At 44.5% G+C, this 23,226-nt stretch overlaps 2 protein-coding genes across 22 annotated transcripts in view; both read left to right on the forward strand.

Moving 5' to 3' along the window:
- MAP2 (microtubule associated protein 2) overlaps window positions 1-9,202 on the forward strand; it is a 232,492-nt gene extending 223,290 nt beyond the window's left edge. For 14 of the 21 annotated variants that reach the window (XM_066322392.1, XM_066322393.1, XM_066322395.1 and 11 more), the window contains 3 exons: window positions 3,735-3,816; window positions 4,314-4,426; window positions 5,072-9,202. In XM_066322392.1, coding sequence (XP_066178489.1) covers window positions 3,735-3,816; window positions 4,314-4,426; window positions 5,072-5,287 — 411 coding nt within the window. In that variant the 3' untranslated portion in view covers window positions 5,288-9,202. Of the gene's footprint in view, window positions 1-2,170; window positions 2,264-3,734; window positions 3,817-4,313; window positions 4,427-5,071 lie in introns of all 21 variants that reach the window. The other 7 variants (XM_066322388.1, XM_066322389.1, XM_066322390.1 and 4 more) reach the window with 1 other exon arrangement.
- A 9,892-nt stretch (window positions 9,203-19,094) lies between these two features.
- UNC80 (unc-80 homolog, NALCN channel complex subunit) overlaps window positions 19,095-23,226 on the forward strand; it is a 127,191-nt gene continuing 123,059 nt past the window's right edge. The window contains exons 1-2 of the mRNA XM_066322420.1: window positions 19,095-19,263; window positions 20,531-20,579. Coding sequence (XP_066178517.1) covers window positions 19,172-19,263; window positions 20,531-20,579 — 141 coding nt within the window. The 5' untranslated portion in view covers window positions 19,095-19,171. The remainder of the gene's footprint in view (window positions 19,264-20,530; window positions 20,580-23,226) is intronic.

A 23,226-nucleotide genomic window follows, 5' to 3' on the forward strand; every position in this document is an offset into this window, starting at 1 on the left:
GCATAAAATTCCAAAGGCATTTGCTTTTCTGCTTCAGCATTCGTTAGTTTACTTGGACAGATAAGCAGATGGGAGGGGAAAAGGCAGAAATCAGTTTGACTGATAAAGATGCCCTTCTGAAGGTGACCTACCAGTTGTGTGGGGCTTGCTGCTGCTGTTATCATTGCCATCACACCACACCTCTATCAGTAAAAGCAATGTTTTTGCTTTAAACTAACAAGTTTAAGTTAAAAAGAATTTTAACATTCTAATGTTTTAGTTGTTATATGTAAAGAGAAGGATCCACGAAACTGCTTCGTGTTAGCTGCAAAGAGTGACCCTCTGAACATCTCTTCTCAGAGTTTATTGGGTTACATTAGGGGTGTACTCACTCCAGGTGCTCAGTACCAGAGGATTCAACTCTCTCTCCAAATGTACCATTATCCCCGTTGGAGGAGCCAAAAGCTGCAAAACCTGATGCCCCTGTGAGAGGGCAAATAGTCTTTTGCTAGTCTGGAGAGATGAGACACAGAGGGAGTGATTTGTCTGAGATTTATCAGGGAACCTGAGGCAGTCTGGGGACCTGAAGCCAGGAAGCAGAACCTTCACAGAGTTCTGCTTCCTCCCACTGACTGCTTCAGCTGTTTCAGTGCTGCTTTGTGTTCCCAAAGTGGTGAGGAGCTACAGTAAGGAACCCCAGTGTGCATTTCCCTCTCTCCTGTCTCACTATTGATTAGTCACTGTAGGTTTACCTACAACAGGAGCCACCAGGGCTCTGTAAGTGCTCTGTCAGTGTAACTGCCATTTAGCAAAATGCACAGACAGTAACCCAAATTCTGTGGTTTTCTGTACAGGAAAGAGTGTAAATTCCTATTGTATATCAATACATAAAAATAAAATCCAACGTAAAATATGCATATGTTACATTGAACATGCAGCATATTCTTTCTCTGGGTTAAATATGAAATCTAACCCAGAGAAAGAATATGCTGCATGGGTGGCATGCTGATGGGAAAAAGGCAGGTGCAGCCTTGGATAGAAACACCTTCTCACACACCTGAAAACTCTATTATTGATCAGCACAGCCCCCTGCTCTTGCTCAGAAATAAATCTGAAAATGGTGCTAGTCAGGTGTGCACCCAGTTGTCCCTGCCCACTAGTAATTGCCATCCAGCTGCATGTCATTCCCTGGGATTACAATTACTGCTGGCACCTGAGTTCTGCTAAGTAGAGTTCTGCAATGCTGTGGGGGTCAAGCACAGGATAGCATAGCCTGCCTTTGACAGAGTTTTCCTCCAGGCAGTGTCTTATGCCTGCAGTGCATCTGTGGCTAAGGTAATGTATTAAAAATGTGGACTCCTGGCATATGTGAGGAAGGGTGGCATTGAGGGAAAAGCAGAAATCATATCTTCTTGTGTGAAAAGACTAAGAGTACAGGGGAGAAGCACAGTGCTGCAAGCACTAGAAAGTAATTGTGCCCAAATCTGGCACACCAGATTTTTGGCTGGCACGGGAAATCAAAAAGCAGTGATTGCAACTCTAGCTTTTCAGATGCTGCTGTTTTCTGCCTTGCCCTGTAGTAGGTGACAGTAAAGAGAGAGAGCAGTAGAGAACTGTGACTACGGTTTAAGTAAAGTTGTTACCACCCTTTAACGGGGCTCTGAGATCTGTTTCCTGTATGTAGTTACAGCTGTATGGCAGAAGGTGGGTTGAAATATCTCAGGATTTCAGCCTGTGCCTATGCTGGCTGGATCTGTGATTTCTGCATCAAAAGCCTGGAGTGCTGAGTTGTGGGAAGGAAGGGCCCATCTTCCTGTGGCCAGTTCAGCAGAAAGCATCACTCAATAGACCCTAGGAAAAGCTGTCCAAAGACTAGGTCCAGTCCAGGCAAGCATGGAGTTCTTGAAATTTTTCAGGGAAAATCCACCTCTCATACCTCCCAGTATAGAACTTTTCCCTTTGTATTTCACCACCACTTTGTGAGATACAAAAAGAGCAGCATAAGATATTTGCAGATGCTATGTGAACATACTAAGCACAGAGATTGACAGGGTTAATTTCCTCACATTTCAATACAAGTGTCAGAGGAAGGAGTCACTGTAGGAGGCAAATTACCCTGGTTTCCTCGTCCTGCACCCCCAACTGAGTGTGTGTATGTGGTATATAGTAAGTTACCTCCAATTCCTTTTAGGTTAGGATTTTAAACAAGAAGATCGATTTTAGCGATATTCAGTCCCGGTGTGGTTCCAGAGATAACATCAAACATTCTGCAGGGGGAGGAAATGTAAGTAGTATGGACACCCTTTGAACAGGCACTTCCACTGTGGTGATGCACCTCACACAAGCCAGAACCCTCTGTCTCCCTTCCTCTGAGCACTACTTTCCTTCTTGCTGCTGTTTCATGTGTGAGTCTGGTCTGGTAGTCGAGTGAGCCCTGTGTATGCAGTGGTGGCCTCCTGATCTTTCCCCACAGAGCACAACATGTTTTCAGAACTTGGACAGGGAAAGGAAATGATAAAAGAAAGGTTATCTCTAAATGCCCAAGTGAAAGTGCAGTGTGAGCCAAAGTGCATATATGTGCGCTTTCTTTCCAGAGAAAGTAATTTCCAGAAAGAGACTGCAGCTCATGGTGAGATTCTAGCCTCCCTGTTGGGCATTTTCTGGGCAGCAGTCCTTCCTCAGCTAACCTTTCAGTTATGTGCATTCAGCAGAGGGGAAGGAGAAAAATAAACCAGAAGGACAGAGAAAGCTCAGAGAAGAGGGTGTGATCAGCCGGCATGCTGAGTGCTGATGTCACAGCATTATTCCAGCATAAGAAACTGAGGTGGCCCAGGGTTTGACCAGACACCTGCTGGTTTATCAGGCACACTGGAATAGCTTAAGGTGGCTACAACTGTCCTGAGGGAAATAATCACCCCTCAGATGGGAAGAGCTGCTGGTGTGGGCATGTCTGATCCAGGCAGGTTCAGTACAGCTGCTGGTGGTGTGGTGAGCAAGCCAGTGGTATTGCAGTTATCCTGGAGCTCCTGTCTGCCCTGGAGGGCTGTGATTTCCTGAGGCCTGCCAGCTCAGTGCCTGTGGGCCACATCCTGGAGCTCTTTGGGAGTGCAAGCAAAGACAGCAGTGTCACTCTGTGGCTGTTCCCAGGCTGGGCTCAGCACAGGTGGCTGGCAGCAGGGCAGGGAGCAGCAGGAGGTGGGAGGGTGCCTGACCTGCTCTCCAGTGAGCACTCAGCCAGCTGGCTGAACCTCATCCTGCCCAGGTACAGCTGCAAGAGGCACATGTGTAGGTTACTCAGACGTTCCATAGGGGATTGACAGGAAATGCATACCATATTTAGATGCAGAAAAATACAAAACAGATGGTAGAGAAAAAAACAGTCACCAAAATATCCTAGTTGCCAGGATGCATAATCAAGACAGAAGCAAATGGGATGGGTCCTGCTGTGTGCAGGGCTTTGGAGCACCCACTCTGAAAGGAGGAGGCTCAGAAACGTTTTAGGAAGAAGCCACAAGCTGATCTCCTTAATCCTCCTCTTCATTTTGCTTATAGTAAAGCTTAACCCAGCTCTGTCATCTCCCTAGGTGGGAAGGTTCCTCCTTTGTGGCACAGTCTGTTTTCTACTAACCATTTCTCCTTTTCCAGTGGTTTCTAGAAGCTTCTCACTCTTTCTCTGCAGGGCTTGGCTTTTTATTTATTTATTTAATTTTATTCTGTTCATTCCTGTAATTTGTGCATGTGTGCACTTTTGACAGGTACAAATTGTAACCAAGAAGATTGACTTGAGTCATGTGACTTCCAAGTGTGGCTCGCTCAAGAATATCCACCACAAACCAGGTAATGTTGGAATTTCTGGGCTGTGGGACAAAGCAAGGACCTAATACTGTTATTTGAACTCAAAATCATGGATGGTACCATTCTCTTTTATGGTCAAAGAGAAAACAAATACTCTTTAGTAATAAAAATACATTAAACTACTTAACTAAATATATAAAGACTAAAGGTATGAGACCATCTAGTTTACAGAGGTGATAAAAAATAATGCCAAAGGATGATGCTCTGGCATAAGAATGAAATACAGGCTGAAGTCAGTGAAATACTTAAGCATGTGCTTAAATCCCATGAAAACCAGTAGGGCTGCAGCACCTGCTTACTGTTTAAATACGTGTTGAAGATTTTATATTTTACTGAACATGCAGAGCATTATTTTGTGCTTCTCCAAAACTATTAGATCTCAACTAAAAGGGAAGTAATGCGAGTGCACTCGTGTTTCAGGTTACACTTTCTCTTGCACCATTTCAATTTCTTAATCTGTGTTTCCTTTTCCTCTGTAGGAGGTGGGCGTGTGAAAATTGAGAGTGTGAAACTGGATTTCAAAGAAAAAGCTCAGGCTAAAGTTGGTTCACTGGAAAATGCCCACCACGTACCTGGTGGTGGTAATGTCAAGGTAAAGGAACAGCTGTAAGAAAAGACTCCCACGGTGAAATTTCACCCTGGCCCAGTGAAATTACTAGAGCTGTGAATTCAGTGATGGCTCTGAATTGAGTAGGAAACATCTGTCTGTCCTCTTTCAAGCACACTCATGTACCAATTTATTCCCTTTGAAATTTGGAATGACCAAGTTTGCATCCGCATGTAAGCTGAGAATGAAATGTCACGGAGTTTGCGCACTCTTTTTTCCCCTAAAGATAAAACCTTGTTTGAGACTGTTGGACAGCACAGGTATGATCTGAGATGAGGACTCCACTGTGAAACAGGAGCAAAACATCCTGAAAGCAAGATCATTCCTACACACATTTGAAAATACAGATTTTGAAACCAAATCATAGTGCCCATGTAACGCTTATGAAATTTGTGCAGGTAGGAACAATGGTACTTCTCTTTAAAGACCGAAATGGTAAGAGAATGTAACGTAGCACACCAGTGGCTATTAAGGTGAAAAAATGTCCAGTTTCAATTTTCTGAGGAGTGAAGAAGCTTCAATCCTTCCAATAGTTTTTCGAAGTAAGCAAAATGATGCCGAGATGACGCTGTATAACGAGATAACTGAGTGAATCTGTAACGAGTGCCATTCTTTGTTTCCCTGGGGCAGATTGACAGCCAGAAGCTGAACTTCCGCGAGCACGCCAAGGCCCGTGTTGATCACGGGGCCGAGATCATCACGCAGTCCCCGGGCAGGTCCAGCATGGCCTCGCCGCGCCGGCTCAGCAACGTCTCGTCCTCGGGGAGCATCAACCTGCTCGAGTCTCCCCAGCTTGCCACCCTTGCTGAAGATGTCACGGCAGCCCTGGCCAAGCAGGGCTTATGAATCCGCTCGTTCTGCGTTGTATGGAGTAATAATAATATTTAGGCATGAGCTCTTGGCAGGAATGGGCTCAGAGCAGGTGTTACGTTTGTTCTTTACCATGTTTAAAACTAAGTTACATCCCAAGACTTGTAGTTATCATACAGTTAAAAAAACCAAAAAAACAGGAAAAAAAAATAATTCCATAGATGCAGAAATTGGCCTGACCTCCATTTACAACAGGAAGACACTGGCTTTATATGGGTATACAGCGGTATGTTACATTGGACAATTATTGTTGCTCTGCTCTGTCTTGCATGGAGTACTGTAGTATGATAAAATGCATTTTTACCTTTCATGTGCCTGAAGGCCATCCACCTCTTTCTGAAGAGCCTTGTTAATACCCCAAGTTGCTCATTTCATAGTTCTTTTGATAGATGGGGAACTAAAAAAGAAAAGTTGCCCATTGTAAGTTATTACAGGTTAAGTTAACTGTCTGCTTACCAGAAGGAAGGGCATATAGGGAAATTCAACTTTAATAAAAAATAATATGTTACTTTGTATAAATGAGTAGAACAAAAGTTGAATTAAGTTATTAACATTTTTTTGAACCTGGTTAATTATGTCAGTGTATAGCTGAAAAGCCAATAAATTATTTAACTAATAACTAAAAATACTAGCTGAAAACATTTGAATCATGCTTTGGGAAGTGACATAAAAAAAGCTGCTGAAAGCAAGCACTCATACCCCAACAGACTTGTGTCTGATTAGAAAAGTTGGTTAAGCAGCTAGATTTGTGTGCATACCTCCAGTTTCATTCTTTCCATCTGTTTGATACAGTATTATATAGATATATATATTTCTCCGTGGCCATTTGTGATACGCCCTCCTCATATACTTGAATATTCTACTTCTTTATTCACAGTATCTGTGTCTCTTGCACCCTTTGGTGTTGCAATTTTAGGTATGTAAAAGTAGATGTTAGCAGGGTTTTTTTTCCCTATTCATAAGAATACATTTAAAAAAGATGAAAATTGTAGCATGAAGTTGCTTTCTGTAACAACTAAAAGCCGTGACCCTGTTTTAGTGACAGATGCAAGTCTATTCTGTGATGCTAGAAAAAAGGATTCCTTCCTTCTTCCCTTCCCTCCCTTTCTTCACAAAGTAATGATTTTTGTGGGGTCCAGATGTCTGTAAAAGGGTCTCCAAAGAAGGCTGAGTTTGGACTATGGATTTTTAAAAAATCCACAATAGTTTGGTCCTTCCCTTCCTTCCCTTCCTCCCTCCCTTCCTTCCTCATCTTTTTTTTCATCCCCATATTAACAGAGAATGTTTGATTTATTGTTTTTCTTTTGCTAAAGTTGAAAGACAGAAAAAATATTAAGATGTTTCCACTCTTTTAGTGATGTCTCACATGTACACTCAGGCACTCAGATAACAGTGATAATCACAGCAGAGGTGCCTGTAAATTACAACACATGAATAAATAAAAGTGAGCTCCCTGGAGTGGTTGTTGTAGTGATTCATCAATTAAACAGGGCATCTTCAAATCTAAGCAAAGTAGGATTATACTGACTATAAAAAGTTCAAGAAAAAATGTTCATGAAAGATAAAAGGCACATACACAACCAACCAATCTAGTGGAGTTACCTGAGAGAACACTGGTGATGGGGACGACCCTCAGCAGCAGATAATAACCTGCTGATGCCCTGTGTACATGAGACATTATGAAATGACCAGTTTACATTCTTGCAGATTGTTTTATCTTTTCCTTTTGAAACCTCGTAACTAAACTTTGCACTGTCAGTTGAGCTATACTTGATCTATGTGTTAGGTTAATGATGTGTTTTGGAAACTTTTGATCTGTTCTTTTTCCTTCTTAATTTCTGTATGTGTGTGTGTGTGTGTGTGTGTGTGTGTTGGGGTTTGGTATGAAAAGACTCAGAGAGATTTTTATGTCTGTGGAGATTCTAATAATGAATGGCACAGGATTCCCCATCATTGCATTCGAGCAGTATGAATAGTTACTGCACAGTAAATATTCAGTGGACCAAAGTGGGGTTTTGGCTAAGCTGCTACAGCAGTGCAAACACAAAACAGAGTGGTCAAATCTCTCAGATTTTTACTGAATATGAACTTCTGACAGCCCCACACGTGACATTTCAGCTCTGCAAAAAGCTTTTTCACACAATGAAGTACCTAACACTGTTTGTCAGTCAGTTGTTTCATACAAAGGACAATGAGCTTAGAACCATCTGAAGTGCAATTGGAGGATTCTGATTTCTGCCTTGTATTTGTTACACTTCTGCTTAAAGTAATCCTGAGAATTCACATAGAAACAGTGTCAAGTGATGTGCATTAAAAACTTCTTCCCATTTTTTCAGGAAAACAACACACACAAGGGAAAACTGACAGTATTTGTATCACAATGCTCTGATTATGCTATCAATTAATATAAATTAGCCTTGCAGTGGTTTTTCTTTCTATGCCTTTTGCCAGTGTAGGAAAAAAAATTACGGTACTACTGAACCTCTGCTGTCTGAACCTGAGCAGCTTCTCATGGGAACAGTGTTAACCTGTGACTCAAGTATTTTTATTCTGCTTTAAAAATTGGCATACTCTAGAAAATTAAGCTTAGTTAATCCACATATGAGTCCAAAGTTAGAGTGCTGTAACACACCAAGTCATTTATTTCATGCATTAAAATGAGCTTTCTTGTTTTGGCTGAAGCAAAGACCTTTGTAATCATTATCATCCTTCAATAGAAAGAATCCTAGAATGCTGTGGAGTTAGATAAAAAGAAATTAAGAGTTTTGTGCTTTTAAATAATAATTAAAACCCAAGTTGTTACATGACTCTAGATGTTCACTGAAAAGCTCATATTAATCTTAACTTTCTCAAGAAGAGTGTTCGTTTTAAAACCAACAGTCTGTAAATATGTAATGCCCACTAAAGAAGATAGAGCCAGCTTCCTGGAAACTGCATCTCTTGTTTCTCTTCCACAGGCATGTTGAGCCAGCAGGTTTGTTGGGTGCCTGAGACCCAATTCTGTAACAAAGCAGAGCTAATCCAAACAAAAGGAATGGTGAAACCTTGTTTAGGTACCTAGGGGAGCACCCCAAATTTCATCATCCATCGGGTTGTAGAGATGAAAGAGTGCTTCTGCCTCATCTGCAGTTTTGTTTCTATGTAACCACAAGCTGAAAGAAATCCAAGTTGAGCAAACCTCTATCCAGCAAGAGTAAAGGAAAAACTAATCCTGATGAGGGAAATTATGAGCCCACAAGGGCAATATATATTTTCACTGTACGGCAGTAAATGGAATTGTTAATTCAGTCCTCTGCTATGGTACAGTAGTAACCTCATCATGACTGCTCACACATCTGAGTTTGCCTAAATACATGACTCAAAGGGAGTCAAAAAGGCAGCCTGTGTTGACTGCCACATGAGCAGAAGTTTTTTCCATGCTGGACCAAACGCTGTTTGAAACCCAAGTGTATGTCCCTTCAAAGGCAAATGCCTTGAAGAGTAGATCACATTAGCTGTGAAAACCAGTGCAGGTAGGTTTCTAGCCTAGGTGTCTTGTGAGTTCACTCACTAGTCAGATTGCTAAAGCAACTCCCTCTGCAACTCCAGTAATTCCCACTGCAGGAAGGTAAATTAGTTTCACACTGGGAAAAGTCAAGTGTATAAAAGCCACTTCAACTTTAGCAAAGAGAAAAAGCCAACAAGTAAACATGCTGTACACTGGGATAGCAAGGAATACAGTCTGCTGTTACAAACCTGTGTTTTTTCTGATAATTCTAGAGCCTGTTACCATAAAAAGAGGCATTTCTTGAATGGCTGGTGGTAGGTAGTTCATGTTTTTCAATCCAATTTGCAATTGTATTTGTTGCTGTATAGTGATTGTTTTGCAAAATAAACTCGCTTGTCATCTAATTGCACGTGTCAGCTTCCTATGTTTGTGATCCAGCTCCTCCTGAATCCAAGCCCTGCACAAGCAACACCTGCTGGTACTGCCCTCAAGTCTGCCCAGGAGCAGTCACAGCAGATCCAGTTGTATTCTTCAGCGAATCCCTTTTGCTTTTATACAAAAGGATCCGTTTTTCTGGCTCCCACCCTCTTGTGAGAGTCAGTATCTCCCTGCTGAGTGCAGATGCCTTCTCAGAGAGGGTGATTAGACATAGGAACTGGCTGCCAGCGAGGTGGTGGAGTCACTGTCGCTGAAGGTGTTCAGACACTCGGTGGCATGCTCTGGTTGACAAGGCAGTGTTGGTTCAGAGAGTTGGCTGGAGTCGCTGATCTGGGGTCTGGAGATGATTTCCCAGCAGCCTGCCCCTGTGATTGTGCAGGCGGCAGAGGTTGTTACTGTACCTGAGGGAGCCGTGCTGCAGCACAGAGCAGCCGAGCGCGGACATCCACCCCTCTGTGAGCTACAGCGGCCTGCCGCCAGGAGAAACACCCCTGGAGAGCAGGGTGAGGTAGAGCTTTCTCCCACGGGCTTTTACAGCCATGGTAATATCTCTGAGGTTTCGTTGTTCTATTGGTTATGTTTATGCCACTCTGTTCAGCCCTTCTTCACCATATACGCATCCCTCCTGTAATGTTCTTCCTTCCCTGGAAACCCCACTGGCTCTGTCTTGTTCCACCCCCCCTTACCCTGTTGGTTCTCCTCGGTTACGAATTTACCCCTCTGCACCACTTTTCCCTATCCCTGTTGGCCCTTGACCCTCAGGTCCGCCCCATTTATCTCCTTTATAACCCTGTGCCCTCAGCCCCCTCCTCACTCTCATCTCTGGATTTTATTCGAGGATGCTCGCGTCCTTGAACGTCTATTCTGCGTGCCTGGGCCCCGTCACTATTCCCACCTGTGGTTTTGAATGAACAGTCTTGGGATATCCGAAGGAGAGCCCATCCCTTGGCCGCCGCGGCGGTGCCATGCCGGGGCCGCCATTAGAGGGGCGCCATGACGGAGGGGCGCCATTCCGGGGCCGCCATGACGGGGCCGCCCTCCCTCTCCGCGCTCAGGGCCGCCAGGCGCGCGTTAGGACCCCGCGGCCGCGCATGCGCTGTGGCGCCGTCAGCCCTCCCGCCGCGGCGGTCAGTGTGGCCTCGGGCTGCGAGTGTGGCGCGGCCGCCTCCGCCCGCTCTGCCCGCTTCTTGCCGCGGCCGGCTGGGCACTGCGGGAGCCGGTGGACAGTGCCGGCGTGGTGCAGGGGACAGGAGTGAGGGCTTCGGGCTGAGCTTTTGGGTCCGGCTTGGAAACTGAGGGGGAAACAGCGCGGACTTCGAGGGACGCTTGGAGTGTGTCATTATGGACCGGCCGTGGAGGCTCAGTCCCGGCCTGAGCTCGGGCTGAGGGGAGTGCGGCCCTGTGCTGTGGGTGGAACGGAGAAGTCACAGCTCGGTTTGGAAGGGACCTGAAAGCTCATCTCATTGCACTCCCTGCCACTAGAGTGGGCTCCACCAAGTCCTGTCCAACCTGGCCTTGGGCTTTTCTAGGGGTGGGGGCAGCCACAGCTTCTCTGGGCAGCATACTGCTGAGAGTACTGCTGTACACAGCATACTGCTGAGAGTACTGCTGTACTCAACATACTGCTGAGAGTACTGCTGTACTCAATATACTGCTGAGAGTACTGCTGTACACAGCATACTGCTGAGAGTACTGCTGTACTCAACATACTGCTGAGAGTACTGCTGTACTCAATATACTGCTGAGAGTACTGCTGTACACAGCATACTGCTGAGAGTACTGCTGTACTCAACATACTGCTGAGAGTACTGCTGTACACAGCATACTGCTGAGAGTACTGCTGTACTCAATATACTGCTGAGAGTACTGCTGTACACAGCATACTGCTGAGAGTACTGCTGTACTCAATATACTGCTGAGAGTACTGCTGTACACAGCATACTGCTGAGAGTACTGCTGTACTCAACATACTGCTGAGAGTACTGCTGTACACAGCATACTGCTGAGAGTACTGCTGTACTCAATATACTGCTGAGAGTACTGCTGTACACAGCATACTGCTGAGAGTACTGCTGTACTCAATATACTGCTGAGAGTACTGCTGTACACAGCATACTGCTGAGAGTACTGCTGTACTCAACATACTGCTGAGAGTACTGCTGTACTCAACATACTGCTGAGAGTACTGCTGTACTCAATATACTGCTGAGAGTACTGCTGTACACAGCATACTGCTGAGAGTACTGCTGTACTCAATATACTGCTGAGAGTACTGCTGTACACAGCATACTGCTGAGAGTACTGCTGTACACAGCATACTGCTGAGAGTACTGCTGTACTCAATATACTGCTGAGAGTACTGCTGTACTCAATATACTGCTGAGAGTACTGCTGTACACAGCATACTGCTGAGAGTACTGCTGTACTCAACATACTGCTGAGAGTACTGCTGTACTCAACATACTGCTGAGAGTACTGCTGTACTCAATATACTGCTGAGAGTACTGCTGTACACAGCATACTGCTGAGAGTACTGCTGTACACAGCATACTGCTGAGAATACTTGCTGCTGTGGGCAGCAACTACTGCGGAGAATGTTTTGTGTGCTGGCACAGAGTGCCCAAGAGTGCGGCGTGCCTGCTGAGCACAGGGTGTGGTATAGGAGGCACACTGAGTGCCTCAAGTATCCTGAGCCTTGAGCAAGCTGGACTTCACGCACAAGGCTGCCGTGTTCCTGAGTAAATGCTGTCAAACGACCTGGAGGAATGATTAAGTGTCATTAATTATTCAATAGAAGCATCCTCCCAAGCATGCTTAGGTACAAGGCAAAACTAATGCATCATCTATCTCTGGAAAGAGAAAGGATTAATAAGCTAAGAGAAAAGAGTAGACCATGATTTAAGCATTCACAGCTAGAACAATGGTTGAGGACAGCTAGTAAGAACCTGTTTCTCCCTTTCAGAGTGATCAAGGAAGAGATGATATTTCTGTGATTGTTGAGTCTTATTAACAGCATGTGGTAAGTGATCTATTTTCATAATTTGCTAGCAGATTGTGGTGTTGGAGCATTGAGATGAGTGCAATTTGTGAACCAAATCTTGATTAACTGATTGTTGAAAGGGAGGGAGGCCCATGCATCCTGCTACAATGTTTGTTAAAGGTACAGAGTTTCTGAAAGTTCATCCTCTGCCTGTCTCAGGTCATGGGATGTTCCTTGCAGGAGAATGGTAGAAGATGAGTCAGAGAAATTGGTAAAAGACAGAAAGCCTTCCAGCTAGAGGTGTTTGGCCATGCAGAAGTCCCAGTTGCTGAGAGTAAAACACAGTGTGGCCCTGGTGGAGGGGTTTCCAAACCTGGTTTAGTGTGAGAACCCTTGTTCTGGACACAGAAGTGTGCTGGGGGAGGCGATGCTCAGCTCTCTCTGAGCAAGAGACAGGAAGGCATGCTTGGTAACTCAGTGGAACCAGAGCTCCACACTTTCTTCTCTAGGAAGAAGGTAAAAAAGGTTGGGTGGGGCAGGGTTTGAGGGGAGGAGGTTTGTTGCCTTTTTTTCCCCCAAAAGAAGCAAAAGTTTTTCAGCTACTCCCAGAGCATGGAGAGTCCTGATTATAACCTGACAATGAAAGCTAAGTTTCTTTTCTTTTCCCTCAGTCTTGTCCACATAATCCCCCCCATGTCATCTCCACGATTTTGTTCCCTACCATCCTATATAGTCCTATCTAGCTATGCCTATAATGTATGTAATTGCAGTCAAGTGTTCATGTGAATATGTTTTGTTTCAATTTACTGCATAAGGTGTGGAGGGCTTGTGTTTCTGCTCTGTTTTGAAATAGAATTCTCAGATGCGTGAGTGCCACTCCACTGCTTCCACCTAAATGTCTGAGGGATTAAATACCTTACTGTTCTTGTAGAATCTGATCCAACTGAACTGCAGACCACTCCTGCCCAAATTCATGCAGCAACAGCAGCAAAACTTGTAATTTTAGGGGATTCTTGCAATTTTAGGGATTATTTATCCTTGTTTCTAAACAGAGTTGTGTTGTGTTTGGGCAGGGCTAGCTAGAAGAGCTGCGAGGGAAAACTTCTTGAGGAATCTCAGTTGAAATGTTTTCATGCGGTTTAAAAGCCCTTAAAGAAAAAACAGGGCTTTCCTAGGCTTCTCTGAATTTTTACATTCCTTCTACCTGACAGATCCGTATGGAAAGGGTAGAATGAGTGACATCCATCAGTGCTAATCTTCTGTGACTGGTTGTCCCAAGAGAGAAAGGGTTTTCCTTCATGATGGGTCTGTCCTGCCAGGACAGAAGCCTGCTGGCAGCCAGTGGAAGAGTTAAGATCTCGAGGGTGTGGCGAATAGTTTGGCTTTTTTTTCCCTGCTCTGGAATCTACATTTAGGAGCTGTTTGCAGCTTTGCTCTTGGAAAGGCTGCTGCACAACAGAATGAATGGCTTGACATACTCTTGAGAGCCTGGGTTCTGCACAGCGAGTTCAGATAAATAAGATGTGAATTCTTAGGAGTGTGTATGGCAGGGATTGATTGAGGGTGGGGACTTGGAGAACATAACCATGGAAACAAGTGCAAGGCAGTGAGGTTTGAGCAGTTTCCTGCTCTGAGCACTCCTGTATAAGGTGGGAGCTTCATGCTCAGGTTCTGCTCTGTGTCCCCACTCTGTGCTATGCTGCCAGCCTTGACTGTTTCTGGATCAAGACTAAATCCTGCTGTGGTGGATTGTAAATGTAACTGTCTGATGAATAAAGCAGTGACCCAGCAGAATTATGTGATCTGGAGGCATGTCAGACTCCTCCTGTCTGCAGTAAGAGAGGAAGTGGGTAGATGGTGTCCTGGGCATCTTCTGTGACCGAGCAGGTGCATGGGCTAGGAACTGTTGGAGTAGGGCAGAGCTTGCTCCACTCTTCCCTCACCTGCTTTCTGAAAGCAGTGACTTTTCGCAGTAGTCTTGATCTTTGTGCAGGCAGACTGGCCTGTGTTTCTGTGCCAGCTCAAGATGCCAGTGTGGCCTAGGGAACAGAGCACAGGTGAATTTTCAGGACACTTTGCTGTTGTCCTACTGTAATGGCCTCCCTGAAGAGTCTACTTAGTTTCCTCTCTATCCCCGCCATAAGGGAAGGCAGGGGACTGACTGGCAGGACTTTCCCTTGGTAGCATCCCACTGTAGTGTTAGTATTTATGTGTGGTCAAATGCTGACCTGAAAGCCTCTGCTTCCAGCAGAAATTCAGTATAGAGATAAATAAAATCTTCCACGTAGTAAAATTTCTTCTCTTACACATGCAATTCATTTTACTGACAGAGATACAGCTTGCTTCAGCTTTCTGTGTCCTCTGTGGTTGCAGGCATTGTCTCCAAAACAAGGCAAGAACAAAACTTGTCTCTAGCCACTGTCAGACGTAATTTAAACCACCTTTGCCACCTTCTGGGTTAAATTATGGTCATGGCCTAGCTGGATTTGAGATCTGCATCTTCATGCCTGCAGTTCCTGTGACAGAGCCATCTGTTGATAATGTTTCCTTTTCTCTCTGATTTGTTTTGCACCAGAAGTCCTGTAACTTCAAGCTTCTGTACAAACAAAGGGATTTATGTATCTTTTGTGGCTGGGTGTAGTTGTAGAGCAATATGCTGCACTCAAATGGCAGGCTTGACTAGAACTGCAATTTGCAGTTATATTTTCAGTTATTTCAAAGTAATCATAAACAAAATTCCAAGTAGGCATTTAGTTTCCTCTCCGTGCTGATCTATGTGACCTCCAATTGCTAATGACTTGTGACAGGGCAAGGCACTGGCTATGCACAAAGAAAGTAAGGAAAATAATCCTGAACTTCAAAGCTGTTTCATTCCTCTAAGAGTTGTAGGGAGAGGGAATCCAGGTGACCTCATCCCTGAAAAATAACAACTGTGTTAATTACAACAGCCTCACTCTGATGAGTCACAGCTGTAGCCAATAAAGGTAAGTGATAAAAGGGAGTGGGTTGGGTGCTGAGGGGAGGATCATCATGGAGGAGGACCATGAAGGAGAGAATCATGAAGAAGCAGGGTCCTGGGCAGAGACAATCCCTGCAGTGAGGTCAGTGTGGGTGTGCAGCCAGAGCCTGTTGGTGGAACCTGCAGTCACAGTCTGGCTGGGGAAAAGCTGCAGTCAGAGGCTGCACACTGATCCCTGCAGGCAGAGTTCAGCAGGAAATAAGCAGCAGTCAGAGGCTGCAAGGGAAACCTCCAGCAGGAGCTTGGTGCAGGCAGAGGCAGGGAATGGTTGGAGTCAGGATGGCTGAGCTGTACAGAGGAACAAACCAGGGCCCTTTGCAGGCTGGGATAAACAAGGAGTCTGTGTCTGGGCTCCTTTCTACCCTCTAATAAGAGGGCTGCTGCAATAAAGAGTCTCCAAGGATGTAACAAAGCTAGGTAGAGGCACTGGTATGTTGTCCTCCTACTTTCTGAGGGATAGTTAGCACTGACAGATGTGGAGCTAATGTGCAGTTGCCCTGTCTGTGCTCCTCTCCTGCTCTTTGGACTGTAGAGAGGCAATTTGGATTCCTCTTTGGAGGCTCAGTGAAGTGCTGCTTGTGAGCTTCTCTACTCTCTGAGACAGCCTCTCTTGAGGGCAGCAATGATGTTTACCTGTGTAGGTTTGAAACTGATGAATGCCATTTTTTTCCAATAAAGTCTGGGTTTGTTTGGTGGGATTTTTTTTTTTGGGGGGGGGGGGGGGGGCAGGGGAATTTGGGGAGGGTTTTTGGGGTGGTTTTTTTTTTGTCTGGTTGTTTGGTTTGGTGTTGTGTGTTCACACTTTCATCTCTTTCTGTTTACTAAGGAGCTGCCTTGGACTGACCACATCAAGTACTTCTAGTGTCCTTGTCAGCCAGGAGAATTATTAGGACATTTTGGCTGTAGTCTGGAGTAAGCTGCAGTGCTCTCTTTTCCTCTTGTGTTTCCTGTTGCATAGCAAAGCATAGGAACAATGAGCTTATCCTTAGAAAGACAAACTGGAAACTATTGTGGCTGCTTCCCGAAAGAAGGAATTGTTGTGGTTTGAAAACAAACCAAGTGAGAGGCTCTAAGTCAGAAATACAATTTAATGAGAAAAGGGAAAAAATAAAATAAAAGCAACAATACAAAAAAGAAAAACCACTGACAGAGTCAGAATACAACCTGATCAGGGTGATGGAAGCAGTCCAGATGAGGTGGTCTTCCTGAAGCAGTGATCTCATAGAAAGGTCTGGTAGCTCCAGTCCTCTGGGAATCCAGTGGGTGAGAGCTGCTTCCACTGTCCCAAATCCCAGCTTCTATCCAGGTGAGAATGCTTGGCTCCTCTCCATGGGCAGAGCATCTCCCAATGGGATGATGAGTCATCCAGGAGGTCCTTGATGGCCCATTAAAGAGAGATAACTCCCGGAGGGAGTTCTCTATGAGTCATGCACAAGGCATTGATGGGCCATGAACTGAAGATGGTGATAGAATACATCCTAAACTACAACCCAGGACAGGAATAAAGAGAGATACCCATTTAAAATCAAACAAAACCCAAACCAAACACATGTGAGCTCTGCTGGCCAATTACTAAGAGAATGCAATAGCCTTAAACTCAAGGCAGATAAATATTATCACTGACTAAAATAGCACTAATTTTGAGAGTGGGACTATACAACACTTAAAGCAATATTAAGATAAACCACCCCTGGCCTGTAACCTTCTCTCTGTCTGAGGGATAGCAATCCTTCTGCCTGTGGGAAGCTGTGAGTCCTAGTTAGTGCTATTATCAACAGCCATCAGGAAGACACTGACCTTGCACTTTTTCAGGCCTCAATAGCTCAATTCACTTATTCTCCTTAATTGCAAACAGCATTAAAACTTCTTTGTCCTCATACTTTTACTGGAAGAACAGGGATTTGCCTGCTTGGCAATTACTAAAACTCAAAAATATTAGACTTCAGATTTGTTCAGCCTTATTCCTACTGCAGTGTTTTATTACTGACTGTTGAGAAGCATTCTAGAAGAAATTAATGCTGAAATTTGCTTTCCAGACTGTCCAAACAAGAAGACAAAAGTCCTGGATTCATTCAGGGGATGTGGAATAGCTAAACTTAATACATACCTTGCATTTAGAAGTCAACTATCTTAAAAAAACTTAGTTAACTAAGTTTTAACTATCTTCTCTCTGTATTCTTACAAGATTTTAGAAATCAAGGTAATTTTGTCTCTGTCCAATTGCACTTAATGGAAGGAAAGAACACAGTCATTAAAAGCTGTCCTGTCTGAACAAGGTAATTAATTAATAAAAGGCACCAGCAGTGCAAATTACTGCTAGCAAAGAGCCCAGCCAGACTGGTCAGCATTTCAGTGCTCAGAGAGATTATGAGTGATCTTAATTATACGAAACATTTTGGTTGCAAACCTGTCTTTTACTTAAGAGATACCTTCTAGTTAATTGTCTGTCATGGTTTGACATTTGCCAAATTTCGTTTATTGACTGGGAGATAGGACTTTGGGAGAAAAAGGCAAAACAGGCACAACTTAAAAGTAAAAACAGATAGATTTTGTTATCTGCTGGGGGGGTGGGGGCAGCCTGAACCCTGACTCACGAGGTGATGTTACCTTCTCGATGACTGGAAAAGGAAAGAGCCTGAGTCACCTGAAACTTGCAATTTAAGGCTATGTTTCCAGAGATGTAGAAACACTCCCATTCATCAGCCAACCTGTCAATCACAATCCATGCTAAACCACCACATTGTCTTACTGGCTCTTTTGTTTAAGAGGGGGATTTTAGCAAAATGTTGTTCACATAAGGTCCTGTTCTCCGTGGCTGGAGATCAAGACTAGCCTAAGTCACTACACGGAAGTATTGTCTTGGGCACTGGGAAAAAAATGTTATTTTAAGGGGGAGTAAATTCAAATCACCTAGAGTAGCAGCACTGGACTTTTCAGAAAACCTCTTCCTAAAGTACTCCTAAGGAAGTAAATAGGTGGTTTTCATCTGTTCAGCTTCTCTGCCGGGAAGGAATGATCTTGGTGTGTCTTTAGGTGCCTAACATTTTGAAGGAAGATTGAAAGACAGGGAGAATTATGGCCTTGGTTTGTTGGACCATCTCTAAGTTTTCAATATTTTTATATACAGAAAGTCTGTTTGTTTTCCCCTGAAACAGTGAAAACTGTTTGGGATGAACTTGCATTGGTCTTTCATTTTATTCTATTAATTATCTGTTGTAGTGTACTATCCTCTGACATGCCTGAGTAGAGAAGGAGAGCTAATCTAACTTTCAGCAAAGCTGACTCAAACCTATGCATCAGTCAAATCAGCCTGGTGTCTAATTGGAAGACATCAGTAAATCTGCTTCGGCACTTCCCATCCTCTCCACCTGCTGTGGAATAACGACCCGAAGTTCCTCTGCTCCCAACACCAACCTTCACTTTCAGAGAGGGTCTGTGGCTTCCCTTCTCTCTCTCCCCATGAGGGAGGGAGGAAGGAAGACGGCGGGCCGGGGAAGAGGGAGGGTCAAGGCAGGGGGTAGAGGGAGGAAGGCTCTGGGATGCTCCGCGGATCCCCCTGGCCGAGGGCTGGCGAGGCTTCCCGAGTTGTCGGCGCGGGCTCCCTGTTGCTGCGGCGCTGAAGTTTGGCGGGCGGTGCCCGGGCCGCCCCCGCGCCGCCTCCGGGCCTCGGCACCGCCCGCGCCGGCCGGGGAGCTGGCCACAGAGGGAGGTGCTGAAGGCACGGAGGACGCTGAAGGACGCGGGCGTCTTCGCTTTCCTCCCCCCGCCGAATTTCCTCCCTGCCTTCTGCAGCCATTTTGCAACAGCGGAGTTGAGGCGGGGGGTGGGCTGCGGGGAATGGAGGGGAGAGGGTAAAGAGTTGCGGAGAGCGAGAGGCGGCCACGGGAGATCCCGGCTGGCGTGTCTGCTGAGACTGCGGCAGCTGTCATAGGCATCATGGTGAAAAGGAAAAGCTCGGAGGGCCAGGAGCAGGAGAGTGGTCGTGGCATCCCTCTGCCCATCCAGACCTTCCTGTGGAGGCAAACCAGGTAAGAGCAGCGCGCTTGGGATGCAGCTGCAACAGGGCAGTGCAAGTGTGGAGGGGGGTGCGGGCCAGCTGCTGCCCAGTGGCAGGGAGGATGCGGTTACTGCTGCAGCTGCAACGTGAAGGCGTGAAAAAAGCCTGGATTTTGTACTCAGCATACAGCAATTTGTGTGTATCCGGTGTGGAAGGAGGTCTCAAGGCAGCTTAACCTAGTGGCAGTCCCGGGCAGCTCCTCGATTTGACTTTAAACCATTCATGTCAATGTTTCCTTATTCACCTTCCCCTTAACCCTGTCCTATGTTCCCCATCCCGTCCATCCCCCATTTTTTAAGAGAACTCATGGAGCTTCTTACACGAGAAGCAGCATCCGTCAGTGCTGCACCAGACCTGCAGCTCTGCTTGTGTCTGTATTCGCAGCCGTCCTGGAGGCGCAGTCTGCGCTCTGAGAGGTCAACATGCAAACAGACGTGTCAAAGTCCCACCTTATCTCACAGGGCTGGGGACTGAGGGATTGGAGGTGTGTGAGGGACTAGCTGAATGTATGGCTGGTGCTTTATTTTCCTGGTGAATCCTGTCAGTCTCCTGTCCTAGCAGGATTCTGAATTGAAAACATTGTGGGGGCAGTGGGGGAGGTTGGAAGATTTGAAGGTTGTGGCTCTAATTTAAGGCCACAGTCACAAAATGCCCTTATGCCACAGTCAGTGTTCTTCAAAATAATAATAAAAAAAAAACAAACCCTGCCATAAGATGACCTGATTATTTTTTAATATTTACTCTGATCTCATTATGGAGGAAAATGATAGAGGATGGGTGTTCTCTACATGCAGCATACAGGCCTGCACTTCACCATAAGCCTTCCACATCAGCAGCTGTGCAGAAAAAATATTTAATACAGAGCTGGCAAGCTGATCTCTGGCTTAAAATAGAGGCAAGGCGAAGTTCAGTAATATTTAACAAATTTTAAACAGACTATATTGAAAGTCTTTCACTGAGGTAAAATGGCTGAAAATTGTCTGATGGAAGATTTTATCCCTGGGAACATGTGGGCTGAATTAAATACCTCTTGACATGTGGGGGTGGGCACTTTTTCTTCTGGAAAAGATAACTGCATTTATCAGGTGTCATCAACAGGTATCTGAACATAGTTTTGGCTTATATCTTCCTTTACATTGGGTTTCTCAGCCTTCTGACATGAGAGGTGTCCTGAAAATAACTAAGAGAAATACACGTTGATGTACTGGGTCTCTAATGCTGCTTCTCCTTTCTTTCAGTGCATTTTTAAGACCTAAACTGGGGAAACAATATGAAGCTTCCTGTGTGGTATGTACATGTATCTCTTTTTCAACACTTGTAAGTAACTAGCTTTTCATGCAAATCAGTCTGACCATAGTGACTGGTCAGCAAGCTTCTCAGATTACAGCAGAAGTGGATTGAGTCCATTCAGCCTCATTTTGTACTTTTATCACATGAAGGATTTGAAGTTGTTCCCATATAGAGAATTTGAGTGTCATATCCATCTTTAGGCACAACAAAAATAATGTATTTGGATTTTAGTAATAAGTAATTCATTAGTAACAGTGATAGTTACTATTTAATCATTTGCCTATTAAATACATAGAGAAACTGAGCTCTGACAGTCTGGGTCTAACCTTTCAGTTCATCCTATGTAAATATGCTTTTGCATGAGACTGATGTAATTTCTGTTCATAATTGCTGAAGGTTTTCCAAGCTTATAATATGGAAAATCTAAACAATGCTAACAATCCACATGGGAAACAGTTCTACCAGATATTAGAGGGAGCATATCTTATCAGAATGGTTAAGGAGAGGCTATTATGCAGATACAAATAACTCTTACCTCTGATTGTACTTCAAATAAAGCCTTAAGTTACTGCTAAAAAGGAGGAAAAAGGGAAGACACGAAGCAAGTTCAAATAAGATTGGTATCTAGAGAATTTCAGAATTCCTTGAATGGTTGCTGGTGTTTGGATTACTTAAAGAAAGTACATTAGTCAATTGCACCCTAACTTGACAGGGTGGAAAAATTCGGTCTGGACATGTATCTTAATAGTTTTAAGTTCTTAGGTCACTCTGCAGCAATTTTCTGACTGCCTTCTCACAAGGCATTAGGCTGGAGAAGCTTTATCTGTTGCTGAGTCATTTTCTTCTAAGAAATCCATAAATTTTTCAGAGTTTTTGCTAGATACCAAACAGAGATAGAGGAGTGCTGGCTTAGTGTGTTGGCAAGTAAAATGTTCAATTCTAGCATATGCAGCGAGAAGCATCATCACTGGTTAATGCCCACTGGTTGTTGAGTATCTGGAAAACTATCTGGGTTTTGTGTCTGGTTGTTGAGAGGCTGGAAAATGGAGCTTGTGTCCTTTACCAGGAGCCTTGGCAGTGTGCAGGAGCCATTCCTTGGAGCACCTCTGATCTGAGTCTGTGGCTTCATCTGTGAGTTCATACCTGTTGCTGTTGGGTAGAGGGACAGAGCTGCCTTCTCTGTACCTTCTCTGTCTGCCTGTAACCTCCTTTGCTTCCTGCTGTGCTGTAGGCATCAGGTCCCCGAGGCTAATTCTAAAGCACCTTGCTTCTATGAGCCCATGCCAGAATTTACTAAGTGGAAAAAACAAACTGCACCCCAGAAACCCCCTTAACTGCACGACAGCATAAATCACATGCTTCAGCCAAGAGAAAGGGAGCTGTGAAAAAAGCTATTTCATTAAGATCCAGTAAATTTCCACCTCTTGGGTGAAGAACTTGATCCTTCTCCAGTTCTTCCATAATTTAATGCTTATGTTTAAGAAAATTTTGAAGATGGAACTTAGTTTTGAGGAATTTGTGGGTTACAGCATGAGCTGACATATTTGCTGCCTTCTGCTTGGCCCATTTCCCCTACCTGCTGGTGCACAGGAATGTCTGTCCACACCAACACATCCAATGGAGCAGCAGAGTGCTGCATGCATGGATGAGACAGGGTTTCTGGAACTTGACAGGTACTTGACTTGTCTTCTGAAACCTGCTGCTGACTGTCTAACACCCCTGTATTGACTAGCGTGCCTAACAATGCTGTGCACCTGTTACATGATCTGTATTTTTATAATTCTCTAGCTAGAATCCTTTAGGCATGTCCACAGGCTGTTAACTGTCTGGCAATGCATGTGACACAACATTGTGCAGTATTCTGTTATTTTTATTGGCGCTAAACTTGCTGCAGTAGAATCTGCTGCATATTTTGCATTGAGGAAGCAGATGTTGGAGTCTGAGATTCAGTGACTACAGCATCTGGTCTGCAAGAGCATGTTGCATTGCTTCTTTGAGCTGAGTTTTTATACCATATTACTTGAGAGAAAAAAAGGCCATTGCATTGTTCTCTTTACCTGAGCCATCACACTCACTTCAATTGGCCTATGAATAATAGCCTTGAAGCTGAAGATAAATACCCTCCTCCATACATTGTCTTACAACATCTAAATGTGTTTGTGCCACAGTATGGAATTAATGTTCTTCCTCCTCCCCATGCTGAAGCTGTTCTGCCCTGACACCAGGTCATTCCTAACGTGCAGGAGTCAAAGCTGTAAGTGACCTCACAGGAAAGCATGTGAGTGCTGTACAAAACTAATGCATTTTTGGGGTGATGGTAAGGAGCTCAAAGATGTGTTTAAATTCTTCTGCTCTGGTTTGCATTGGCCATGGAAGAGCTCACATGTTTTCTGGAGGATCCTGCAAATTCAAAGCTTCCCTCTTCTCTGTTTGTTTTGGATTTTTGTTTTGGTTTTGTGGGCTTGTTAGTTTTTCTTTGTTTTTGAAAATGTAATTACATGTTTTGTAATTATGGATTTTATATATATATATATATATATATATATATATATAAGTATAGCTATGGAACAAAGTTCAGAAAGAGGCCACCTTTATTTTATCCAGCCAATGGACATGGTTGCAGAAAGCTGGATTTCTGTATGTA

This window comes from Sylvia atricapilla, chromosome 7 (genome assembly GCF_009819655.1).
Source record: "Sylvia atricapilla isolate bSylAtr1 chromosome 7, bSylAtr1.pri, whole genome shotgun sequence".
NCBI classification, from domain to species: domain Eukaryota; kingdom Metazoa; phylum Chordata; class Aves; order Passeriformes; family Sylviidae; genus Sylvia; species Sylvia atricapilla.